At 35.5% G+C, this 21,990-nt stretch overlaps 1 protein-coding gene across 7 annotated transcripts in view; it reads right to left on the bottom strand.

The window, feature by feature from the left end:
- Nucleotides 1-21,990, bottom strand: part of NT5C2 (5'-nucleotidase, cytosolic II) — a 128,901-nt gene that overhangs the window by 5,793 nt on the left and 101,118 nt on the right. For 4 of the 7 annotated variants that reach the window (XM_012770366.3, XM_012770303.3, XM_012770318.3 and 1 more), the window contains 9 exons: nt 12,994-13,111; nt 11,627-11,722; nt 11,282-11,305; nt 5,449-5,540; nt 5,254-5,311; nt 4,129-4,222; nt 3,446-3,499; nt 1,846-1,929; nt 857-898 (listed from right to left, as the gene is read on the bottom strand). In XM_012770366.3, coding sequence (XP_012625820.1) covers nt 857-898; nt 1,846-1,929; nt 3,446-3,499; nt 4,129-4,222; nt 5,254-5,311; nt 5,449-5,540; nt 11,282-11,305; nt 11,627-11,722; nt 12,994-13,111 — 662 coding nt within the window. Of the gene's footprint in view, nt 1-856; nt 899-1,845; nt 1,930-3,445; nt 3,500-4,128; nt 4,223-4,952; nt 5,157-5,253; nt 5,312-5,448; nt 5,541-11,281; nt 11,306-11,626; nt 11,723-12,993; nt 13,112-16,933; nt 16,995-21,990 lie in introns of those variants that run through there. The other 3 variants (XM_012770348.3, XM_012770323.2, XM_076009813.1) reach the window with 3 other exon arrangements.

Raw genomic sequence — 21,990 nt, 5'->3', positions numbered from 1 at the left:
GAGAGAGGGGCAAATCAATACCCAAGGGACAGATTAAGAGAGAGGCAGATCAGAACTAAAGTATATTAAACTAACATGGAACTATTATTAAGAAATTTTACTGGTTATATTTTCAGAATGATGGCTCTAGGAACACATTGGCCTTTGGTTCATATTGCAGGCTAAACACAACACTAATGTAGAAATTATACACCCATTAAAATTATTTCTATCCTGAAATGGAACCATGGCATTAACTTTCAAAGACCAAGCTAAAGGGGACTGCACACTGTGATTTAGGGTGATCTCAAAACAGGGTTTGTTAATGTTTATTCACAAAAATCTAGGGCTAAAATTCTATAAGTATGTGACTAAGTTGCAATGGGTATTCGTTCCTTAAACCTAAGTGCAGCCATAATGCAAGAATGAAGACTTTTCTGCTAAACATCAAGGTTAACTGCTCTCTTGGCACAAAACTTAGCAATAGCTAATAGCAGAATCTAGAAGTTGTCAAGAATATATATAAATTTTCTTTTTCTGTTAATCAAATATCTACCTCAACCTTGGAATTCCTTTCACTGCCAAACAAACTTAACAATTCTGTATAGAACTTCTTGGACATAAAATTATTCTAATCCCATCCTACTAAATACCATGTGAATATCCCTTTTATTTCTGTCTACCAAGTATTCAAATTGCTAATGATTTTAAATTCTTCTAGCTCCTGAGTTACTTCTAATGTTAATGATTAAGATCAGACAGTAGGCTTTAAAAGTAGGACTTTTCTAGGCGGGTTCTGACCAGTCCCTTCTCCATATTCCAGAATGATTAAATGCATTATTACTAAAGCAATGGTCATTTAAGTTACATGTAGTACCTTGGGGCCATGTGGGAAATCGAACAGGTAAGTCATAATTTTCTGGGGAGGGAGAAAAAAAGAACAATGTAAGGTCCATATATGATTTTTGCACAAGATATATACACCTACAAAAAAATTACAAGTTTTTCATAGAACATGTCTTTTTCAATATAGGATTCATCACATTCCTGTTTCCTCTAAAGTTTATGAAATAATGGCAGTGGAAGCTAAAAATTAATGCTTCATCATACCAACAACAAAAGCTTCTAACATTCTCAGGGAGGATACATGCTTCTTCTAGAGGATGTTTTTGAATATATATTTGGAGGTATGGGGCCTAGGAGGTAAGGGTATAGAGAAAACTAATGATTCACATGGATATAATATGTTACCCTGGCCTTGCTACTATTGGCCCGAGACCAACTAACAAACCACTGGTTTTGTAAGACTGTTTAATACAAGTCACCAGATATTTAAATAAAGATTTTACATACAGTAAAGTGGGGGGAGTGAAACTTCTTGCTAGTACTATAAACTTGTGTCTCAGCAAAAATAAAATGAAGTTAAAGAGTTAAATCAGTATTTCCACATGCTTTAATAATGGGAAAATTTTCTTTTTAGGTTAAGAGGCAGTAAATTTTGACAGCTAAGATTCAAAACATATACAGATCAATAAAGAGTATGACTGAAGTTTATATAAATGATGCTCCAAAAAAGCATAGAAGCCATGTGATAAGCACAAATGTTTTAAACCCCAAAATTAAAACCTTCAAGTAGCCTTTTATAATAAGGGAAAATAGTTAACATGAACATTTAGAAAAATTGAGAACCACTCTGACATAGATTTTATCCTATATATTTTTGCTTTTTCCACTCTGCTTTCAAAATGAGATGGCAAGAAACTACCTTCACTTAATAAAATTCTATCCTCCTCATTATCTTCACAGTTCTTTAGGCCAAAATAATTCTTCTATGTGAACAAACAAATATGAATACTAAGTACTTACATCTGTATATTTATAGTCACTGTTGGTGGCAAGAAACACTTTCCCTACTTCTTTCATCCGGCTCAGAAGCAAAGGCAGTTTTCCCTGAAATGTAATATGTTAATGAGTGAAACACTAAAATATTTGTATATGTCAGGGTAGTCATATACTGGATTTCTATCCATTGAAATAGGAATAGGGGAAGCCCTGTTAGGGCTAGTTGGTTTCAGAATTTTGCATTTAAACATCCACATTATCACCATGCATGAATAAAGTATTAACATATATAGTATAGTTTATATAACAGATTTATATGTAAAATGATACACATATTTACATGGTTTATATGGTCATTTACAACATAACTCCACCTTCCTCGTGATGTCTGCCTCAGGAAAGAGTTTAAATTACCTTGAGATTTCTTGAAGTATGTGAGGTACGATAGCGATCAGGGAGAAGCTGGTTTTAAACATTACCCACAAATACTCTATTATATAGAGATTATTAGATATGGCTTCATTGTGTATCCTATGGTTTTATAAAACACCTTGCAGAATAAAATAACATGTGCAGGTGCAACCTAGAAATCACCCACCCTGCAGACAAATGAGGAAATTCTAACTCCTAATGTGTCTGGAAAGAAAAACATCTTTTCCTTCTCTCACAGTAAATAGATTCCTTTACTCAAATTCTCCTGGACTCTCCCCATTCAGTGTTCTTTCTTGAAAATCGTAAGGGAGGTGGGTGGAAACAGGAGACACAAAGACTGAAAACAAGAAATTTTTACCACAGAACTTTGAGAAAATACCATATTCTGCTTTTAACTCTGTAGGAAAAGATAAGTATTTCATCTTGGGGCTCTATATTTACTTTATATTATGAAATAATTTTAGATTTATAGAAAAGTTGTAAAAATAGTATCGAGAGTTCTCATACATTCTTTACCCAAATTCCCTTAATATTAACATCTTATATAACCACAGTACAATAATCAAAACTAAGAAATTTACATTAGTACAATGCCATTAATTACAGATTTTTTTGAATTTTATTAAATTTTCCATTAATGTCTTTAAGGTATTTTAAAGCTTTCCTCATTATTCCTTGTTGATAGGTTAGAGGCATTTTAAATAACAGTCATACATATGCACATTTTTGAGATGATCTAATACAGTGGTTATGACTTGGGTATGAATCCTGGCTTCACTACTTACTAACTGTGTGACCTTGGGCAAGTTATTTATTCCCTCTATTCCTCAATTTTTTCATCTATAACAGAGGAAACAATAACTAACTCAGGGTTACAGTTAAGATTAAATGGCATGATGCATGTAATCACTTAGCGCAGTGATGTGCGCACAGTAAACCTCTAGCTGCTATTATTATAATTAGAGCTAAAAGGACAAATGAAATACTGGGTCTTCTTGCCTGTCGACAAACAGGAAAAACTCTACTGAGACCTATGCTGATTGGTAATTCTTGGTGATTATACCTGGCACATACTATGCCAAGAAAAATAAATATCTTCCCTTGTCCATTTCATTATAAATAGTCTTGTTATTTCATTTTCCTGCAGGTAAAATAAGTTATTATGCAGATTATTTTTCCCTATACTACTTACATCTTTGACTACATACTTCTCAAGATTTTCAACTGTCTTCTCCTTAAGGGAGCCCTAGGGGAAGAAAAAAAGGAACTAAGAACAAAAATCAGTTTTTCACATTTAGTTTATAAGAAAAAATATGTTTACTATCAACTCACATGCATTTCTTTAGTAGTTACCAAAACAGAAAAGACAGAGAAGGCCAGGAAAAAGGAGCAGGTATGATTTGCTACAACTCTGCCTCTAAAATGTTTTCAAAATATAAAATTGTTTCTATTTTAAATTAGAAATAAAAAGATATTTCATATCATATTCAATACAGTTTATAATAAATGTAAACTTAATATTAACTAGTTAATGTTATTAGTCAAGTGGGAGACATTTGGACAGAAAAAAAAACAGACCATTATCATCTACGAAGGATATGTTAAGTATAATCTAATGCAGTAATCTCTAAGTAAGTTGAGAAATGCAAACTGGAATAAAATCTAGAAGCCAAGTACCACCACTAAGGAAAGATCAGAATTACCTCTGAGAGCAGCACAGCCAAAGACAAGAACAAATGTCTTCTAGAGAGCCAAGTCCATTTTTTTTTTAAACAAAGGAAAAAATGTTCCATTTGCATGTGGAAAGTTTTTTAATGTCAGACCATAAAACACATGCCAAAGAGTGAGTAGGTGAAGAAGGAGCCTTTTAGGTACCTTATAATGAACCCAGTCAACAGCATCTCTTACATCCTGGAACATACTCCGGTAGGACATGAAGAGGTCCCCATCTTTAAATCCTGTTTCACAGCTACAGAAAGATAAAAAAAAACATGACAGGGAATCCAAAAAAGGGTAAAGAAAATGAGTATTAAATTTGCCCAGGGGACTCAAAGGTTCCATATCACATGGGTAAAGACTATGACTAATTAGGAAAATTATTACTCCCTAATGAAAATCTTTTGACCACCAGAAATGGCTATAGCGTTCAATGGATTACAATAGTTGTGAACAAATACAAAGTGATAGAATATAATGAATGGAAGCTAAAAGGCCAAAGATCCCAAAATACCAGGTTCTTTTATTTATCACTTTTTAGAAACAGGTTCTCATTGAAGAAGCATTTAAAACTCAAAATCGGTCATTTAGATTCTTTTGACTCTGACTTTTCTGACATTGTCCCTAAGTACAAAGGTATTGTCCATTTTCTGTTTAGCTTAGTGACTCAGCTTCCCACCAAATTTAGTGTCTTAAAGTAGATAAGGCATAAAGAGGATCAGAAGTTATCAAACTCTTGCATCTATGACTAAACTTTCAGCAATGGCTGTACAATTCTCCCTTAAAAGGTGAGGAAACTTGTTTAAGACTTAAGTAGAATTTTACTTCAGGGAAGATAAACAGTATTTATTCCTCAATCAAATCTTGCTGGGCCTGGGAATGAAACTAAATTAGCATCCCTGAATGGCTCCTGGGTAGCTGCTGTGAAATGAGTTGGGGGGTTTTAGTGTAATTCTGCTTGGACAGATAATCATCACACAAACCTCCCACTCAGTTGTCACAATTAGCACCTCTGCTGGCCGTCTTCATTCCCAGGAGAAGCCAATCAGAAGTGGTCCCTTCCAAACACGGCTGCAGCACACTGGCAAGGAGAGGGCCGTGTGGGAGGTGAGGGCCTGCATGGAGCTGCTGGTGCTGTCCCATCTCTCAGGCTGGCAATGTGGCATCTCTCACTAGCACTAAATTCACTTTAGAAAAGCAGAAAAGACCTACAATGGCCAGTTCTCTAAAACCCTGTAAATTAATTTAAAAAATCAATTGAAAAAAATTATAGTATATACATACCTGGTATATCTGGGACAATTAGTAAAAAAGTCTACTAGGCAGGCCAACAGGTAGGTCTCTGAAAAACGAAGAATACATATTCATAAGCTATAAGTGAAATAATTCAAACTTACTTCATTATCTCCCTTAAGCAAAGACTAATGGTCATAGAAAGAAGGGAAATTATCAGTATAAATAAGCATAGAATGAATCTACCTGGTAGGTTGAATAATGTGTTCAGAATGTAAAATCTTTCAGTGTCATCTCGTTGGATAAATTTATTTGGATATTGCTCTCTAGTTTCTGGTCTGAAAGAAAATTTTAAAAATCAACTGACATTTTAAAAATTAACATTATAATAACTGTGGGAAATAGTCATTATTCAAAATTTCATTCAAATATTTGATGGTTGTGTGTAAGACAGTATTCTAAATATTAAGCCTGGGTTGCTATGAAGATGAACAAGCTCAGGTTCCAGCACTTAAAGAGTTCTCAGTCTGGAAGGGGATGTAAGTCACATACACATACAATTATAACAAAGTAAAAAAATCACAACTACTACAAGAATGGTGCAAAGAGCTATGAGAAACCCAAAGAAGAGGAAACCATTTCAACTTAAGGAACAGAATGAAGTGAACATGAGAGTTGAGAAGAGGAAAATCTGGAAAGAGTCATGAAAGGGGCAGCATATATGAGCTGGGTCTTAAAGGCCAGGTGGGCCAGTTCAGAAAGTGAAACAGAGAAAAAATAAAGCTAGAAAAATGGATTGAGGTAAATGATGCTAATGTTCTTATATTTCATTCAGGGGAAAGAAAGAAGGTGCTACTGACAGTTTTTAAGCAGAGATATAAACCAATCAGAGCCCAGTTGTAAAAAAATTAAATTAGTAGCTATTTTAGGATAAACCAGAAAAAGAAAATATGACATACTATAACAATGACCACAAATTCTTCCTGGCACTCTGTGATGTAACGTTGTGGCCCCTCTCATTAGAGGTTCAGTTTCTTTCTTTTTTTAAGGCTGGTCAAATGAAAGCAGTGGGAATGAAGAAGGAATAAAGGAATCTATAACTGGTTTCTCCATTCTTGAATATAGGCTTGAACAGCAGCAAGTAGGATCTAAGCAAAGACTTGGAAAACACTTGTGTAGTGGGAGTTGCCCTCTCATGCTATACTTAGAACCCTGAGACTACTATGTAAATAAGAATAAAATAGTCTGCTGGAGGATAAAAAGACTATATGCAGCAATGAGGTACCCAGCCACCAGCCTGCAAACTGCTAGACATGAGAGTGAGGCCATTCTAGATCAGCTTCCACTTGACCCACCAGCTGACCACAGACACATAAAGAGCCCAGAAAGATCAGCCAAACAACCCCAGAACTGTCCGGCTGACTCAGAATTCTGAGCTAAATAAAATGGTCACTCCTGTTTTAAGCCACTAAATTTTGAAGTAATTTATTTTCCAGCAAAAGGTAACTGATACAGAGACAAAGTACTGGGAAATCAGGTGGTTATTCCAGTGGTCCAAATGAGAACAGTAGGGCCTGTTGTAGAGTGGTGACAAAGGAAATTAAAGGGAAGAATGTATTCAAGAGAGACTGCCAACGTAAAATGAACATGACTAGGCAATTGATCATATTAGGCAGATGAGGGACAAAAGAGCCAAAGATAACACTCAAACTAAGGTGTCTCTGAAGATGGCTGGAACTATTAACAGAAATTTGAAAACTGGATAAGAAGGGGATATAAGAAGAGTTCTATTTTGGCTATGCTAAGCTTGAAGTAAACAGAACTTAAAACAGAAATTCAGACTTGAGAGATAACTGGAATCATCTATGCATAGGTAATAGACAAAATCATGAAAAGTAGAGGAGATGAGGGAGGCCACTTAAGAGTGCAGAGAAGGAAGAGAGGAGACTGGGAACAGAACCAAGGAGAACATTCAGGGTTAAAAAGAAAAAATAAAAAAGCCAGTGAAAACAGAAATTGTTAGAGATACATGAGAAGCTTGGAGAGTTCAATGAAATACTTCAAAAAAGAGACAGTGTTAAAAAATGTTTTAGAGAAATTGAAAGATATTAAAATGCATAATTCTGACAGTGAATACATGGAGATTAACAAACCTAAAGGAAACCAAATTTGAAGTTCATTACTAAGAATGACTTGGGTAAATTCCTGCTTGAGTTTGTTAACTACATATGGCATAAATTCCAGTTAGGCATATAAAATCACATTAGCTCCCTGTCTTAAGTCATTCTTCTGAAATAAGATATTCTACAAAGTTACTCTTATTGGGAACTCTTATCATCTAGCCTTTCAAGAGTTTCTGTAATGAAAAATAAGGTGGAAGGAAATAGTAATGATATACTTTCCTCAGACAGGTTCTTAAATGTAATAATATACTTTCTATTCCCTCCAATCATTTGAACAAGTCCTTTACATAAAGATAGTTAACATTTATTAGGCAGTTAGAACCCAAACTGATTTATAAATATATTTAGAAATTACATTTTGTTTAACTGTCAAACCATGCTAGTATATATTTAAAATAAAAATCAATTCAGGTTTAGGTAATGCATCATTAAAAGAATGCCATACTTGGAGTGGGAAGGAAACAGTTACAGTACAGATCCCTACTTTCTGTGACCCACTCAATATAAAGATTTGTTTGAAAAAAATGAGGTCCCAACTCATTAGCAAGGCCTATTAGAGCCCAAACTTCCCTTCCTGCCTTGTCCATCACTGTACTTCAATAATTACTCTCCCTTTCCCTCTGTCTTCAGCCTTTCCTTTCCAGGAGAGACTTAGTACTCTTCAGTCTTTTAGACTCAAAGGCAAAGTGCTATTTGAATGATTGTCCATTTTACTCATCAATGGCTTAGGTTTTTTTTTTTCTTTTTTTTTGAGACAGAGTCTCACTTTGTTGCCCAGGCTAGAGTGAGTGCCATGGCGTCAGCCTAGCTCACAGCAACCTCAAACTCCTGGGCTCAAGCAATCCTGCTGCCTCAGCCTCCCAAGTAGCTGGGACTACAGGCATGTGCCACCATGCCCAGCTAATTTTTTCTATATATATATTAGTTAGCCAATTAATTTTTTTCTATTTATAGTAAAGACGGGGTCTCGCTCTTGCTGGTTTTGAACTCCTGACCTTGAGCAATCCACCCGCCTCGGCCTCCCAGAGTGCTAGGATTACAGGCGTGAGCCACCACGCAGAGCCAATGGCTTAGTTTTGAAACACTATTAAATATATTTCCAAAGGAGCTATTTGGAAAGTTTATTGGTTTATGTAAGGGAAGAGAGGAGGTCTGCTTGAGTTAGTAAATGTGACTGTAGTACTAAGTACTAATTTATTGAACTGCTTCTCTTCCTTTTCTTCTCTGTCTACCCCTATCCCCCATAATACAAAACTTCCTTTTTGGACATAAATGGAACCCTTACTCATCTTCACTGTGATCCTGAATTATAGTGACAATAACAGTATATAAAACAGCTTAGCTTACTATCTGCAGTCACTTCATTTTCTAAATTCTGCTTCCTGATATTCATGGATCTTGAACAAATCCCTCATGAGAGGAACAGTGAAGGAAAGGTGGATGTAACCACTGGCCTTCCCACATGTGTCAAGGTAGGTATTTACTAGGTTGGTGCAAAAGTAAGTGTGGTTTTGGACAGTGAACTTTAAATCATCATAACTAGGCTCAAATACATCTTTATTCATCAAAATAGGAACCATTACAATCAACACATTTTTGCAAACAAGAAATAAGTTGCTTATTTCTGTAGCATAAAAATCCATACTTTAGGATTCCACAAACTCTTGGAAAGCATTTCCGGCATCCTGCTGGTGGTGGAAGTGTTTTCCCTGAAAAAGTTGTCAAGATGCCTAAAGAAGTGGTAGTCTGTTGGTGAGAGATCAGCTGAATGTGGCAGATGAGGCAAAACTTCATAGCCCGATTCGTTCAACTTTTAAAGTGCTGGCTGTGCGACATGTGGCCAGGCGTTGTGGAGAATTGGGCCCTTTCTGTTGACCAATGCTGGCGGCAAGCGTTATAGTTTTCAGTGTGTCTCATCGATTTGCTGAGCATACTTCTCAGATGTAATGGTTTCGCCAGGATTCAGGAAGCTGTAGTGGATCAGACCAGCAGCAGATCACCCAACAGTGACCATGACATTTTTTTTCGTGCAAGTTTGGCTTTGGGAAGTGCGTTTGGAGCTTCTTCTCGGTCCAACTACTGAGATAGTCACTGCAGGTTGTCGTATAAAATCCACTTTTTGTCACACATCACACCCAATCGAGAAATGGTTCGTTGTTGAGTACAAGAAGAGAAAACGACACTTCACCTTTCCAATTGCTTCAAATGCCAAACAACTATAGAATGGTTGGCTTTGAGGTCTTTGGCAACTTCTCGTGTAGTTGTACGAGGATTGCTTGGATGATTGCTCTCAATTGCTCATTGTCAACTTCTAATGGCCAGCCACTGCACTCCTCATCTTCAAAGTTCTCATCTCCATTGCAAAACTTCTTGAACCACCACTGCCACTGTATGTTCGTTAGCAGTTCCTGGGCCGAATGTGTTGTTGTTGCAAGCTGTCTGTGCTGCTTTACAACTCATTTTGAACTTGAACAAGAAAAGTGCTATAATTTGCTTTTTGTCTAACATTTCCAAAGTCTAAAATAAATGTAAAATAAACAGCAAGTAATAAGTCATTAGCAAAAAAAATGCACATTAAAATGATGTATAACATAACCACATTTATTTAAGAATGCATTCCAACATCAAACAGCAAATTTCAACAATGCTAAAACTGCAATTACTTATGCACCAACCTAATATTTGACACTGTTCTCACTATGTATGCCTGAACATCTTTGAGCCTATGTAATGCCAGTAATGCCAGCTGAAGAGTCTTGTATCAGATTCTTCAATTTTAAGTGGGGCACCACTGTGATCTTAGCTTTAAAGAAAGTGCTGGTACAATTTCAGTCTTTTTTTGGGCTTATCACAAAACACACACACACACACACACAAACAAGACTTTTTTTTTGAGACAGGATGTCTCGCTCTGTTGCCCAGTGGAGTGGAGTGGCGTGCATCACTATAGCTCACTGCAACCTCAAACTCCTGGGCTCAAGTGATCCTCCTGCCTCAGCCTCCCAAGTAGCTGGGATAAGACATTGTCTTTTTAACAATTTCAATGTAGACTGATGTTACTGTTTTCCATCAGGAATGAATAATACATGGTAAAGTTACACAAGAGACTGACACATAACCTATTTTGGTTTTAAGCGCTGTTCTGACCCTAATGTCAGTAGTAAATAAGGTAGTATAACAGTAAAGAAAATGTATAATTGTAAAGCCACAATTATAGAAGTTGTCAAATTGTGGTGGTATGATTTTTTAAGAAAAAGTTGGGATGCTTCGCCAAAATAAAAAGTATATACTAAATTTTATCTCCTGTCTACTAGGGTACAAAGTCCAAATTAGTGACAATAGTGGAAATATTCTGATTATGAAAATAAAGCTTATCCTTATTTGTTTTAAATATAACCCTGTATTCATTTTAACCTTGTTTTAAAAAAATGTTAATCACATAATCAAATGGTTGAAAGTGTTCATTAGTATATAAAAAATAATGTATTAGCTGCTAAAAATCTTTTTTTTTTTTTTTGGAAGTTTGGAGTTCCAGTGAGCTTTTATTGAGATAAATTTTTTAAAAATCAAGATTTTACCAACCATTTTTTTCTGAACCTTATAAATCAGCAGAACTCTGGTCCATATATGTGTACATACAACATAACACATCCCAACAAAAACAGAGCCCCACTGGAACATTTGCTAATTAACAGAAAACCAATTTTCCCTTTGCCCAAATGTTTTCAAAATTTTGAGTTCCCATTGTTCACTTCTCAGTGGAACTAGGGACACTAGAATTCTCTCCCATTTTTACTGAACAAAAAATAATTTTTTTCCGTTGTTTTGTTACTAAAAATCTTAGTCATTTAAATTGCTATAGTTAAAAATTTTTCAAAGCACTTTTACGTACATACCTTTTCGGAGCAGCTACCTGAGAACTGTATTAAAAAGGAGAAAATAAAAATCTTAGAATTTCAAATAAGTCAAAACTACTACAGTTCTTTTGGACAAATTTGAAGATTAGCTTTGTTGAATGCTGTATAATTAGAAGGCACTTAATTTATGCAAAATCTAATTGCCAACTATTGTATGTCAGTTTAGGTTCTAACTGCCTAACTGTTAACTAACCTTATGTAAAGGAATTTTCTCTTTAAAGATGAAAGGAATAGGCAAGTATATTACATCTGGGAGACAATGTCATCATCATATTATTTGACTATAAAAACACTAGAAGGAGGCTAAAGGTTCTTTGTACTCACCCCCTTATGAAGTTAAATCCATGTGCACAGACCAAGAGGTTTCCATAGGCATCAACTTTCAAAAGATTTCCATATAGTGTGTCAAAGACAAGTCCCCTATGTGAAAACGAAGACATTGTTGATTATGCAAAGTAATACAGACAATAATTTTATGTAGTACTACTCAATCACCATGAACCAACTCATCTAATTCCAGCTTTGTAGCCACTCAAGTATGTCCCAAAACAATATAACCTTAGAGGCTAAAGTGAGTGAATTAGATCTTAAAAATTAATCCCAGAACAATTAAAAAACATTTACTCTGTCTAGACAGACTGCAGTCCCCAACCCCCAGGCTGAGGAATGGTACTGGTCCATGGCCTGTTAGGAACTGGGCCACAAAGCAGAAGATGAGCTGCAGGCAAGCCAGTGAAGCTTCACCTGTATCTACAGCAGCTCCCCATTGCTGGCATCACCACTTGAGCTCCACCTCCTGTCAGATCAGCTGGGGCATTAGATGCTTACGGGTGAGCGAATCCTAAAGTAAACTGCACATGCAAGGGATGTAGGTTGCACACTCCTTATGAGAATCTAATGCCTGATGATCTGAGGTGGTGATGCTAGCCCTGGGAAGCAGCTGCAAATACAGATTATCATTAGCAGAGACGTCTGACTACACAATAAATGTAATGTGCTTGAATCATCCCAAAACTATTCCAACCCCTGGTGTGTGGAAAAATTGTCTTCCATGAAACTGGTACCTGGTGCCAAAAAGGTTGGGGACCACTGCAGATAGATAAATAATCTCAATTGTTTTCTATATGGAATAAGAGCTTAATCAAAGAAGGCATAAACATAATTCCTCTTAATACAACTGGTACCATTTTAAAACAGTCTTTTAATTTCCTTGAGCAAGCTTTTTTTCTTCTATCAGATGTCATATGTGGGACATATATGATAGCATCTCCAATGAACATTATCTTTTTTAATTTTAAATCTTCCCTATCAAATCCAGAAACGTAAACTGCCAAGGCTCTGACTACCAAGTTAAATATATTAGCAAAACATATAACTGCTCTCCAACAGTCAAAGATAGGACCATCTGTGATTAGTTTTAGTAACCCCTTTTCTTACCCATAAGTAGGTCTAGTAATCCCTTTTCTCACCAATAAGTAGGTCTTCTTCAATAGCAATAAACTAAGTTCAATTCAAGAACACAAAAGATACGGTGTGTGTGAAAATTTCATGGGAACTGTAGAATCAGCACCAACCAAAAAAGCAAAGAATTATTTGATAATTTTTTTTTTTTTGGTCAGAGATAAATTTGGAATTACTAATTTTGGGAGTAGGGGAAATAGTCTTAATCCAAAAACATCTTAAAAAATTACCTGGTAGGGAATGTAGAATCATAAGCAAAATTGAGTAGCTCCTGGGGATAGCCAATAGAAACTAATCTTTCCACAGTAAGCTCAAAGCCAAGGGATTCATACTCCGGGGACTTGTACACTGCACAAAGAGGAGGTTTTCATTAGTCAGCATAAAGAACAGCCAGTTAAAACAGAAGGCAAATGACTGAGTTTCTGCTCTTTCCCAATGCATCCCTCCTCCTAAATCTGCCATTTTTCTTCTTTCCCCTCAAGCTCCATGTTTTGTACTGTCCCAAGTCATAAAAGAACTCAATTGTTAGTCTGTGGAAATAGGTCATATTATAGCAGGAGCAGCAGCAACAAGATGAATTATGATACATTTCAGTATAGTTCCTTCATTCTTAGGAAACCTATTCCTAACATTTTTTCCTTTATCTATTCTTTCATTCCCACAATTTTAAAAAACTAATATGCACAACTGTGATATTAATCATGAGAATAAAAGTAAACGGAAAACTAATTAAGAGAGCCTTCACTGATATGCACAGTCGACACAGAAATCCTTCAAAATCCAAAATGAGCTTTTTTAAAAACAATCTCTTTTTGGAATTCCTATTTGGCTTGGTAGTTGCTTTATATTCCTTCTCCAATCGACATATTTGTTCTACTTGTTAGACTGACTTTTCGTATCAGCCCTACCAATGTTATAGCCATCAAAATTTATAAGTTGTTACTGCAGGCCAATCATAAAAAGACATGTCTGAGGCAATTAGAGAATCTGGATATGAACTGAGAATTAGACATTAAATAATTATGATTTATTTCATTAGATGTGATTATGGCAGAATGAGTACATGCAAGTATGTGTATAAAAAGAAAATATTTCCTTATCTGCCAAAGAAAAATACTGAGTTTGTTACAGGTCAAATACCATGTATTTCAGACTATGGGGGTTTTTCTCTACTACTGTGTATGTCTGAAATTTTCTATAATGAAAAAACTTTTTAGTGTTATCACTGTAATTCAGCATAAAGAAAACACTGCTCCTTTAAATAGGTTTCTTCCAAATAAAATATTTAGATAAGCATCCTTCCATCAGTCTCTATGAGTAGGTAAGCTATATAAAAACAACAAGACCTGCCAGCTTGCTAAATGTCAAATCAGGCAAAAATATCCCTCCTATTCTTGTAGTCTCATAATAATGCAACTATTATTATAATATTATTATAGTTTTTCCATCTACTATTAACATCTTTAGCTTATGGCTCAAACTGATTTTTCACTGTAACAGTCTGCCTATCCAAGTTAGTACTAATATTTCAATGAGTATGACTCAACTTTCTTTTTCCAAAAGCAATCCTTTAGAATATTTCAGGAAATACAGAAAAGAAACTGATTACATCCAAAGAAGGGAACTGAGTGGCTAAGTGACAAGAAAGAAGACTTTCATGTGTCTTCTTGTACCTTTAAAACTTGTAACATATAATGTATTTATCTATTTTTTAAATTAAATTGAAATTTTTAAAAAGCAAGCTGGGTTTTCAAAATCTTTTAATAAACAGTTGTCAGACTTAAAATCCAGAAGCCTAAAAATTTTAAGGTTCTTTCGGAGATGCTTAAGTCTCATCTCTTCAGGACAATGCCCAAAAAAGCTGTTTTTGTTTCTTCTGTTATCATAGGGGTAAAAATAATTTAATGCTAATGTGAACCCTAGTTAACATTTTCAAAACTGGCTATATTTCTTTCTTCCCTTCAACTCCTGCCTCATTCCCCCGACCCCCGCTCAAAAAAACCTGTTGAAGACTTACCTGCAGAATTCCTAAATCTATTCTATAAGATACGCACTGTGGTAAAGAAAGTGCTACACACTAACAGACTTAAAAGCTGGTGTATTAACATAAAACCAGTAAGGCATGGTACCCACTGATGTAAATTTGAGTTATGCTGGGAACATAACATCTCTCACCTTACCCTGCCCCCACCTCAATTGCAAGTAAATCTCATTTTAATACAATTTCCAAAAACCAAAAATTACTTCTCAATTTCCTAACCAAAGTCCATTTATTTCAAACAATATTTAATGAAAAAAAAATTCCATATAGCTAAGTACTTTGAGTACTCTATTGGACATTCATTCTTACAGAATTTGGCCCATATATTAATATTTTTAATTATTAATTTTTTCAGAAGGATAATTTTCTGGATATGCCTTAAGAATGGAGGACAAAAACAAACCTTAATTATTCCCACCTAGGCTCACACCTAAATCAGCAATTTTCCCTAAAGAGTCAGGTAATTAGAGAATGATGGAGTAACTGGTGTTTAAAACCTATGTCTATGAGACAATCTGGACTGAAGCTCAAATTAATTTACTCAGAATTCTTAGTGAAAAAAAAAAAATAAAGGGGGGAAAAAATCTCAAATCCCCATTTTGCCAGTACAAAGCCTGGCAAAATAAATAGTAGAAAATAGACTAGCAGAAAATAAAACACTACATTGTATTTAATCACAGGGCAGAACTTCCCACGTGTTCAAGGGAAGTGACTTTCTAGAAATTCCACCTATAGAAATAAATGCTTTAAATTTCCTTTCTCTCAATGAGTTCAAGGTACTTTCCAAAAATACAATGTATCTTCCCCATTTGCTGACCCAAAGTTATACAGCAAGAACAAACATCAGCTGAAGCCAGAAGGTCTCTCTCATCCAAAGTTCTCTGTGGTAGGGAATACTACCATTGCTAAACATGAATTCTAGATTACATAGGCCATCAAAATTTAAGCTTGGGTGTCAAAACATACACTTCTCTCTCCAATTTCTTTCAACTAGTCCAAAATAAACTGTTCTAGTCACAGGTGGAAATGGATTTAGCAAAGAGAGTCCAAGTTCCACTTTGACGACACTATCTATTTCATCAAGGTCTATATTAATCAGTAAGACCTACTAGCTATTGACATTTTCTCATAAGCTTCCCGGATAATTGTTTCAGCAACATGAACTCCAAGGTCATTAAATTATCTGCTAGAGAACTATACAGTACAATTCTGCAAAAGCAGAATTGCAGCTCAACAGAGCATGAATTTAGATGTTTTATTCTAAGTGTTCCTCAGGAATAAACACATTTGTTCTGACCTGGTAGCAAAAATTCCTGAAGCTTACCATGTACTGCTCTTCCTTTAAAAACAAAAATTAAAAATTAAAAGAAAAATTCCTTTCTCAGTCAAACAGGTGCTTCAAAGTCAGCCTCATTTGTAGGGAACCATATATATCACCTCAGTCTGTAGAGCTTTATGCCGCTCCACAGCTGCAACGACTCTAATTTCAATTTCTCTCACAAAACTGTGGCAAGTACATGATGCACAGTTTCTAGCTCAACTTTACAACTGACTTTCTGTGGTTCCAAAACCCAGGCAATAGCTTCAAAGCAAACATAACCTCACACATCAACTGCTTATTTCTTCTCTAAAAAGGTCCTTCGGCTTACCCCAACTTATTCAATATCCAAAGACAAAGGAAGAAGTTATTTTAAGGGCCAGAGTCCAAAAAAGAGGACTGCTTTAGCCACTAGGACAGCACACAGTGTTCTCAGGTTACGTAACTAGACTATAAAGAGAACAACCAAAGCTTTGAAAGTTGAAGCTACTGAGAGCATTTAAAGATATTCTTTACTCTATAATGTGAAAGGAAAAAACCGCTCTTCAAAAAATAACTGCATGTTGTGGATGAAAGTTGTGGGCTCTGTTTTGAGTAATACTGTTCATACAAGATAAAACCTATGTTAATGGAGAAAGTCCCTTTGGAATGAGCCGAAAACTTTCTGCAGGGAAGTTTGAAATTCTCATGCACTTTTTACCTTTGCCACCAAGACATACTGTGTAGTAGTTTATAGATTTAGAAAAATAAAGGGCAAACCTCTACAGAGGTTCCAGCCTAGTAGAGTGCTGCTGCCAAAATGAGAACTCACATGAGGCAGATGCAGATGCAGTGTGTGTCACTCCAGTCTTGAAGGAGTTACACTGGCTCTCCTGTTAAAAAACAAAACAAAGCAACAAAACAAAAACAAAAACAAAAACAAAAGCTGATTTTAAAACTGTTGTGATGGGCTGGAATAGAGAGATACCATTTGGAAACTGGTATTTACAGGAGTTACTACTATTTAGAAGTCTCTGACCATCACTAAAATTAGCCTAATTGGCCATAACAAAACAAGGGTATTGAAGATATGCCTAAGTATTGTATATTATTTACTTTTCCGGCACCTTTAGTCTCAAATATAAGCCACATCTGATCCTGAAATGTTAAGTCAAAAGACAAACAGAAAAATCTATTTGTCTTAGTTTATTTTCTCTAGCACATTTCAGGTTAATATGATAGAAAGTGAATGCAGCTGTCAAATGGTGTTTAAAATTGAACTATGGATTGTGAAACAAGACTAAATAAAGGATACAAAAGCAAGTCAGAGCAGTCCATCTTACTCTCAAGTACCCATTTAAGCTGAGTTTACTAAAACCTAACTACCTACCTAGAAGTACCTACCTACTTCTTTACCCTTCCAACACCTAAATTTGTCATCTTGATATAGACTAGAATCAACTGTATGCTGCTAAAAATCTAACTAGATGTTTAAATTTGGAATGCAAGGAAATTTTTTAATTTTGATTCTGTCAGTGGATATTTGCCCTAAACAGTTATAGCACTCCATAAAGTTAAAAGAAGCTACCTAATCTAGTAAAATAACTGAGTTGAAAATACATATTTCCTTTAAATATACTGACACTTTTAAGATACACATTGTGTTTTACTTTATAGGCAGTAATTTTCCCCAGAGACATTCAGGATTTTGAAAACATGTGGTACTCCTCTTACTCCTGGATTTTTTGTGAAAGGGAGATGATACTAAATAAAAGAGCAGAAATGACCAAATGTAATGTCTAAAAGTTCTAAAAGCATTACAACTGGAGAAACTACCATCAACAGTCACTATGAAAAACAAAATGCAACCCAGCCACCCAAGAATAATCATTTGCTTTTATCCTATAAATGTGATCAACATAAACATTCTCTATCTCGTTATTAGGCTATGCAATGTTAGTTCTCTATAACTATAAAACTAGAAAACGTAATGAATAATACACATCTTTCATTGAGAATATTTTAAATAAAGTCTTTCCAATTCTCATGTAAACAAATGCAAGAAGATTTTTCCCACTTTTCAAAACTATTTGAAAACCCTAACACATTAATAGTCTATACTCAACAATTTTATCTCTAACCCCAGAGATTACAATAGATCTTTAAAAAACATTGAAAGTTTCATAAAACTATCTCAATTTTAATTTACTTAAAAAAGCTAGATACTATGCAACACTTACACAAATACAAAATAAAATGAACTTCCAAGTGACTAGATATGTACGTAAGTAAAATAAGTGGAGTTTGAGAGACTGCCAATTTTGGTTCATTTCAAAGGCAAAATTAAATGGCAATTAAGAGATTTATTTTAAAAATGCTAAAAATATTAGAAGGCTGTTTAAGGTAAAATGAAAATAATTATTTAACTCATAAATATCCCCTTTGAGATAGATATACTTCAGAGGATCTTGTATTTTCAGTACTGTTTTCAATTTAAGATAGACAAACTAAAAATTATTGAGATTATAACTTTTTAAAATCCTCTTTAACCAAAGGAACTGCTTGTGATACAAAAATAGAAATGGCTAATATTTTTTCCCAAAAATAAAAACAGATCACAGCACCTAAATGCTTGTACTAAAGTTAGAGAAATTTAACAAACATTTGGATACCTACTATGTACCAGGTACTAGACGTTGAGAACAAAACACAAAATAACTCATGATCCTTGACCTGAAGGGGATTATAGCTACTCATGCTGCACTACAGGGATATATAATTAGATATTTATAATAAATTTTAGAAGATCAGTAACATAATGTGACTAAGAAAGTATAGAGGGCCAGAAAGGGGGCCAATGAACCTAGCCTAGGAAGTCTTCTTAGAAGCTATGTTCGATTTATTCAGGCTTATACAGATTAACTGCTTTTTTTTTTTTTTTTTTTTTTTTTGAGACAGAGTCTCACTTTGTTGCCCAGGCTAGAGTGAGTGCCGTGGCGTCAGCCTGGCTCACAGCAACCTCAAACTCCTGGGCTCAGCGATCCTACTGCCTCAGCCTCCCGAGTAGCTGGGACTACAGGCATGCGCCACCATGCCCGGCTAATTTTTTGTATATATATTTTTAGTTGGTCAATTAGTTTTCTTTCTATTTTTGGTAGAGATGGGGTCTCGCTCAGGCTGGTTTTGAACTCCTGACCTTGAGCGATCCGCCCGCCTCGGCCTCCCAAAGTGCTAGGATTACAGGCGTGAGCCACCGCGCCCAGCCAAGATTAACTGCTTTTTATAAACATATCAAAGTACTATTAATAAAAAGTTTAGGCCAGGCGTGGTGGCTCACGCCTATAATCCTAGCACTCTGGGAGGCCGAGGCGGGTGGATTGCTCAAGGTCAGGAGTTCAAAACCAGCCTGAGCAAGAGCCGAGACCCCGTCTCTACTATAAATAGAAAGAAATTAATTGGCCAACTAATATATAGAGAAAAAATTATCCAGGCATGGTGGCACATGCCTGTAGTCCCAGCTACTAGGGAGGCGAGACAGGAGATCGCTTGAGCCCAGGAGTTTGAGGTTGCTGTGAGCTAGGCTGACGCCATGGCACTCACTCTAGCCTGGGCAACAAAGCGAGACCCTGTCTCAAAAAAAAAAAAAAAAAAAGTTTATCTGACAAATTCTCTGAAATTCAGATTCAGATAATATGTTCCAACCACCTGTGTTGATGTCAGGCAAGTGAATTAATGTGTAAAGTTGGCTAAGTGAGGGCATACATCTTGCCTAGAGGAGGAAGTAGCTACTCAACTGTAGTTGACCGGCCCTGTGGGAATGAGACCCAAATGTTACCAATTGTGTGATAACTGTCAACCTATATTTTTACCTGTAATTTCTCAATTTTAAAATACTGACCCAATTAAACAAATACTCTTTGAACCAAGCTATGGTCTATGGTCTGAGGTGGGTCCATGGGCCAACAGTGTGCACCTTTAGCCTGTACTTTAGATCATATATTTCCATATAAGTTACCTAGCCCATTTAAATAAAATGTTTGGCTATCTTCTCCAAACAATCTTTATTTTTATTTTATTTATTTATTTTTTTGAGACAGAGTCTCACACTATTGCCCGGGCTAGAGTGCCGTGGCATCAGCCTCGCTCACAGCAACCTCAAACTCCTGGGCTCAAGCAATCCTTCTGCCTCAGCCTCCTGAGTAGCTGGGACTACAGGCACGAGCCACCATGCCCGGCTAATTTTTAGTTTTTAATTTCTATATATTTTTAGTTGGCCAAGTAATTTCTTTTTATTTTTAGTAGAGACGCGGTCTCACTCTTGCTCATGCTGGTCTTGAACTCCTGACCTTGAGAGATCCTCCCGCCTCAGCCTCCCAGAGTGCTAGGATTATACCACCACACCTGGCCCAAACAATCTTAAAGAAATAACAGAATTTAGGTATTTAATGAATTGGAAATCTAGGCAGGAAATAAATTATTTATTTAATAAACACAAATATCCTGGATAATGTTATTATTTCTAGTCATCTCAAGGAAAATTAAGAAGGTAGATTAAAAATTTGGGAGATAAAAGAATCTTTATGCAGTCACTTGATTTGGACCCCTGTAATCAACTCAATCTGACTCCTTCACGTGACTATCAAACCAAGCAAGTGCTTCCAATGACAGAAAACAAACCCAATGTTCTCATGATCTGCCTAGGTAACCAACTGCAGTATTAGTGTTCCCTGACCCAGCAGGTTTTATTCATAAGGTTTAAACTAAATGTTTGCTGCACAGACTGATTCCATTATCATTTGTCCTTTCCTCAGTGGCCATTATTTCCATAATAAAACCAACATCCAAAGAATGTGTAAGCAGAAGAGAAAATGAATCACAAAGGTAGTTATTGTGTTAGAACTATTCTGAAAAACACATTTAGCCATGTTGAAAACAGCAGTGATACTGGAAAAAGAAGATTCATCTTACTAATTTTAATGATGCAACTAATATTATTACATGACATTTATGCACAAAAAATGTCTTATAATTGAATGCTTTTATGATTAGCAATGGGAAGTAAATATCATAAACATTAGTAATTTAATATTTCTATCACTTACCATGTAATGAAGGAGATGGAATGGATTTTATTAAGCAACTGTTTAAATTTCCTAATAATATAGAAATAAACCATTTATTATTATAATTCAGAGAGATTAATATTAGTGAAACCTTAACTGGGACTTGACATAAAGGGAATCAAAGCTTGGAAATTAAGTGTATACTCACATAATAGGACTACCTAAAACTTTATACACACACACACATACACACACACACACACACACACACACACACACATACACACACACACCTAAAATATAAAATATATTTTATATGTAATATAAATATATCTAAAAATAATAGTCTTGAGAGTATTTAGCTCAACTAGTACAAAGGACTTTCATCCATAAATAGGATAGGACTATTGTTTCTTTTTAAATTCTTTCCTAATAATTTCCTAATAACTCTTTTGAGAAATCATCTCAAAAGCATTACTTGGTTGTAGAAATAGTACTTCATTTCCTGAGGTAAGTAGTGTAAAAAATCCTGAGGTTTAAGAAAAAGGAGTAATAACAGTCAAAATAATGACTATAATATCTCAAATGGAAATGAAAAGACTAAAAGACCTTAAAATTTAAATGCCCTTTATTTTTATTTATTTTTTTTTTTTTTTGAGACAGAGTCTCGCTTTGTTGCCCAGGCTAGAGTGAGTGCCATGGCGTCAGCCTAGCTCACAGCAACCTCAAACTCCTGGGCTCAAGCAATCCTGCTGCCTCAGCCTCCCAAGTAGCTGGGACTACAGGCATGTGCCACCATGCCCGGCTAATTTTTTGTATATATATT

The sequence above is a fragment of the Microcebus murinus genome, chromosome 14 (genome assembly GCF_040939455.1).
Source record: "Microcebus murinus isolate Inina chromosome 14, M.murinus_Inina_mat1.0, whole genome shotgun sequence".
In the NCBI taxonomy this organism is placed as follows: Eukaryota; Metazoa; Chordata; class Mammalia; order Primates; family Cheirogaleidae; genus Microcebus; species Microcebus murinus.
Note: the sequence above shows the minus strand (reverse complement) of the source record. Positions and strands in the feature narration are given on the sequence as shown.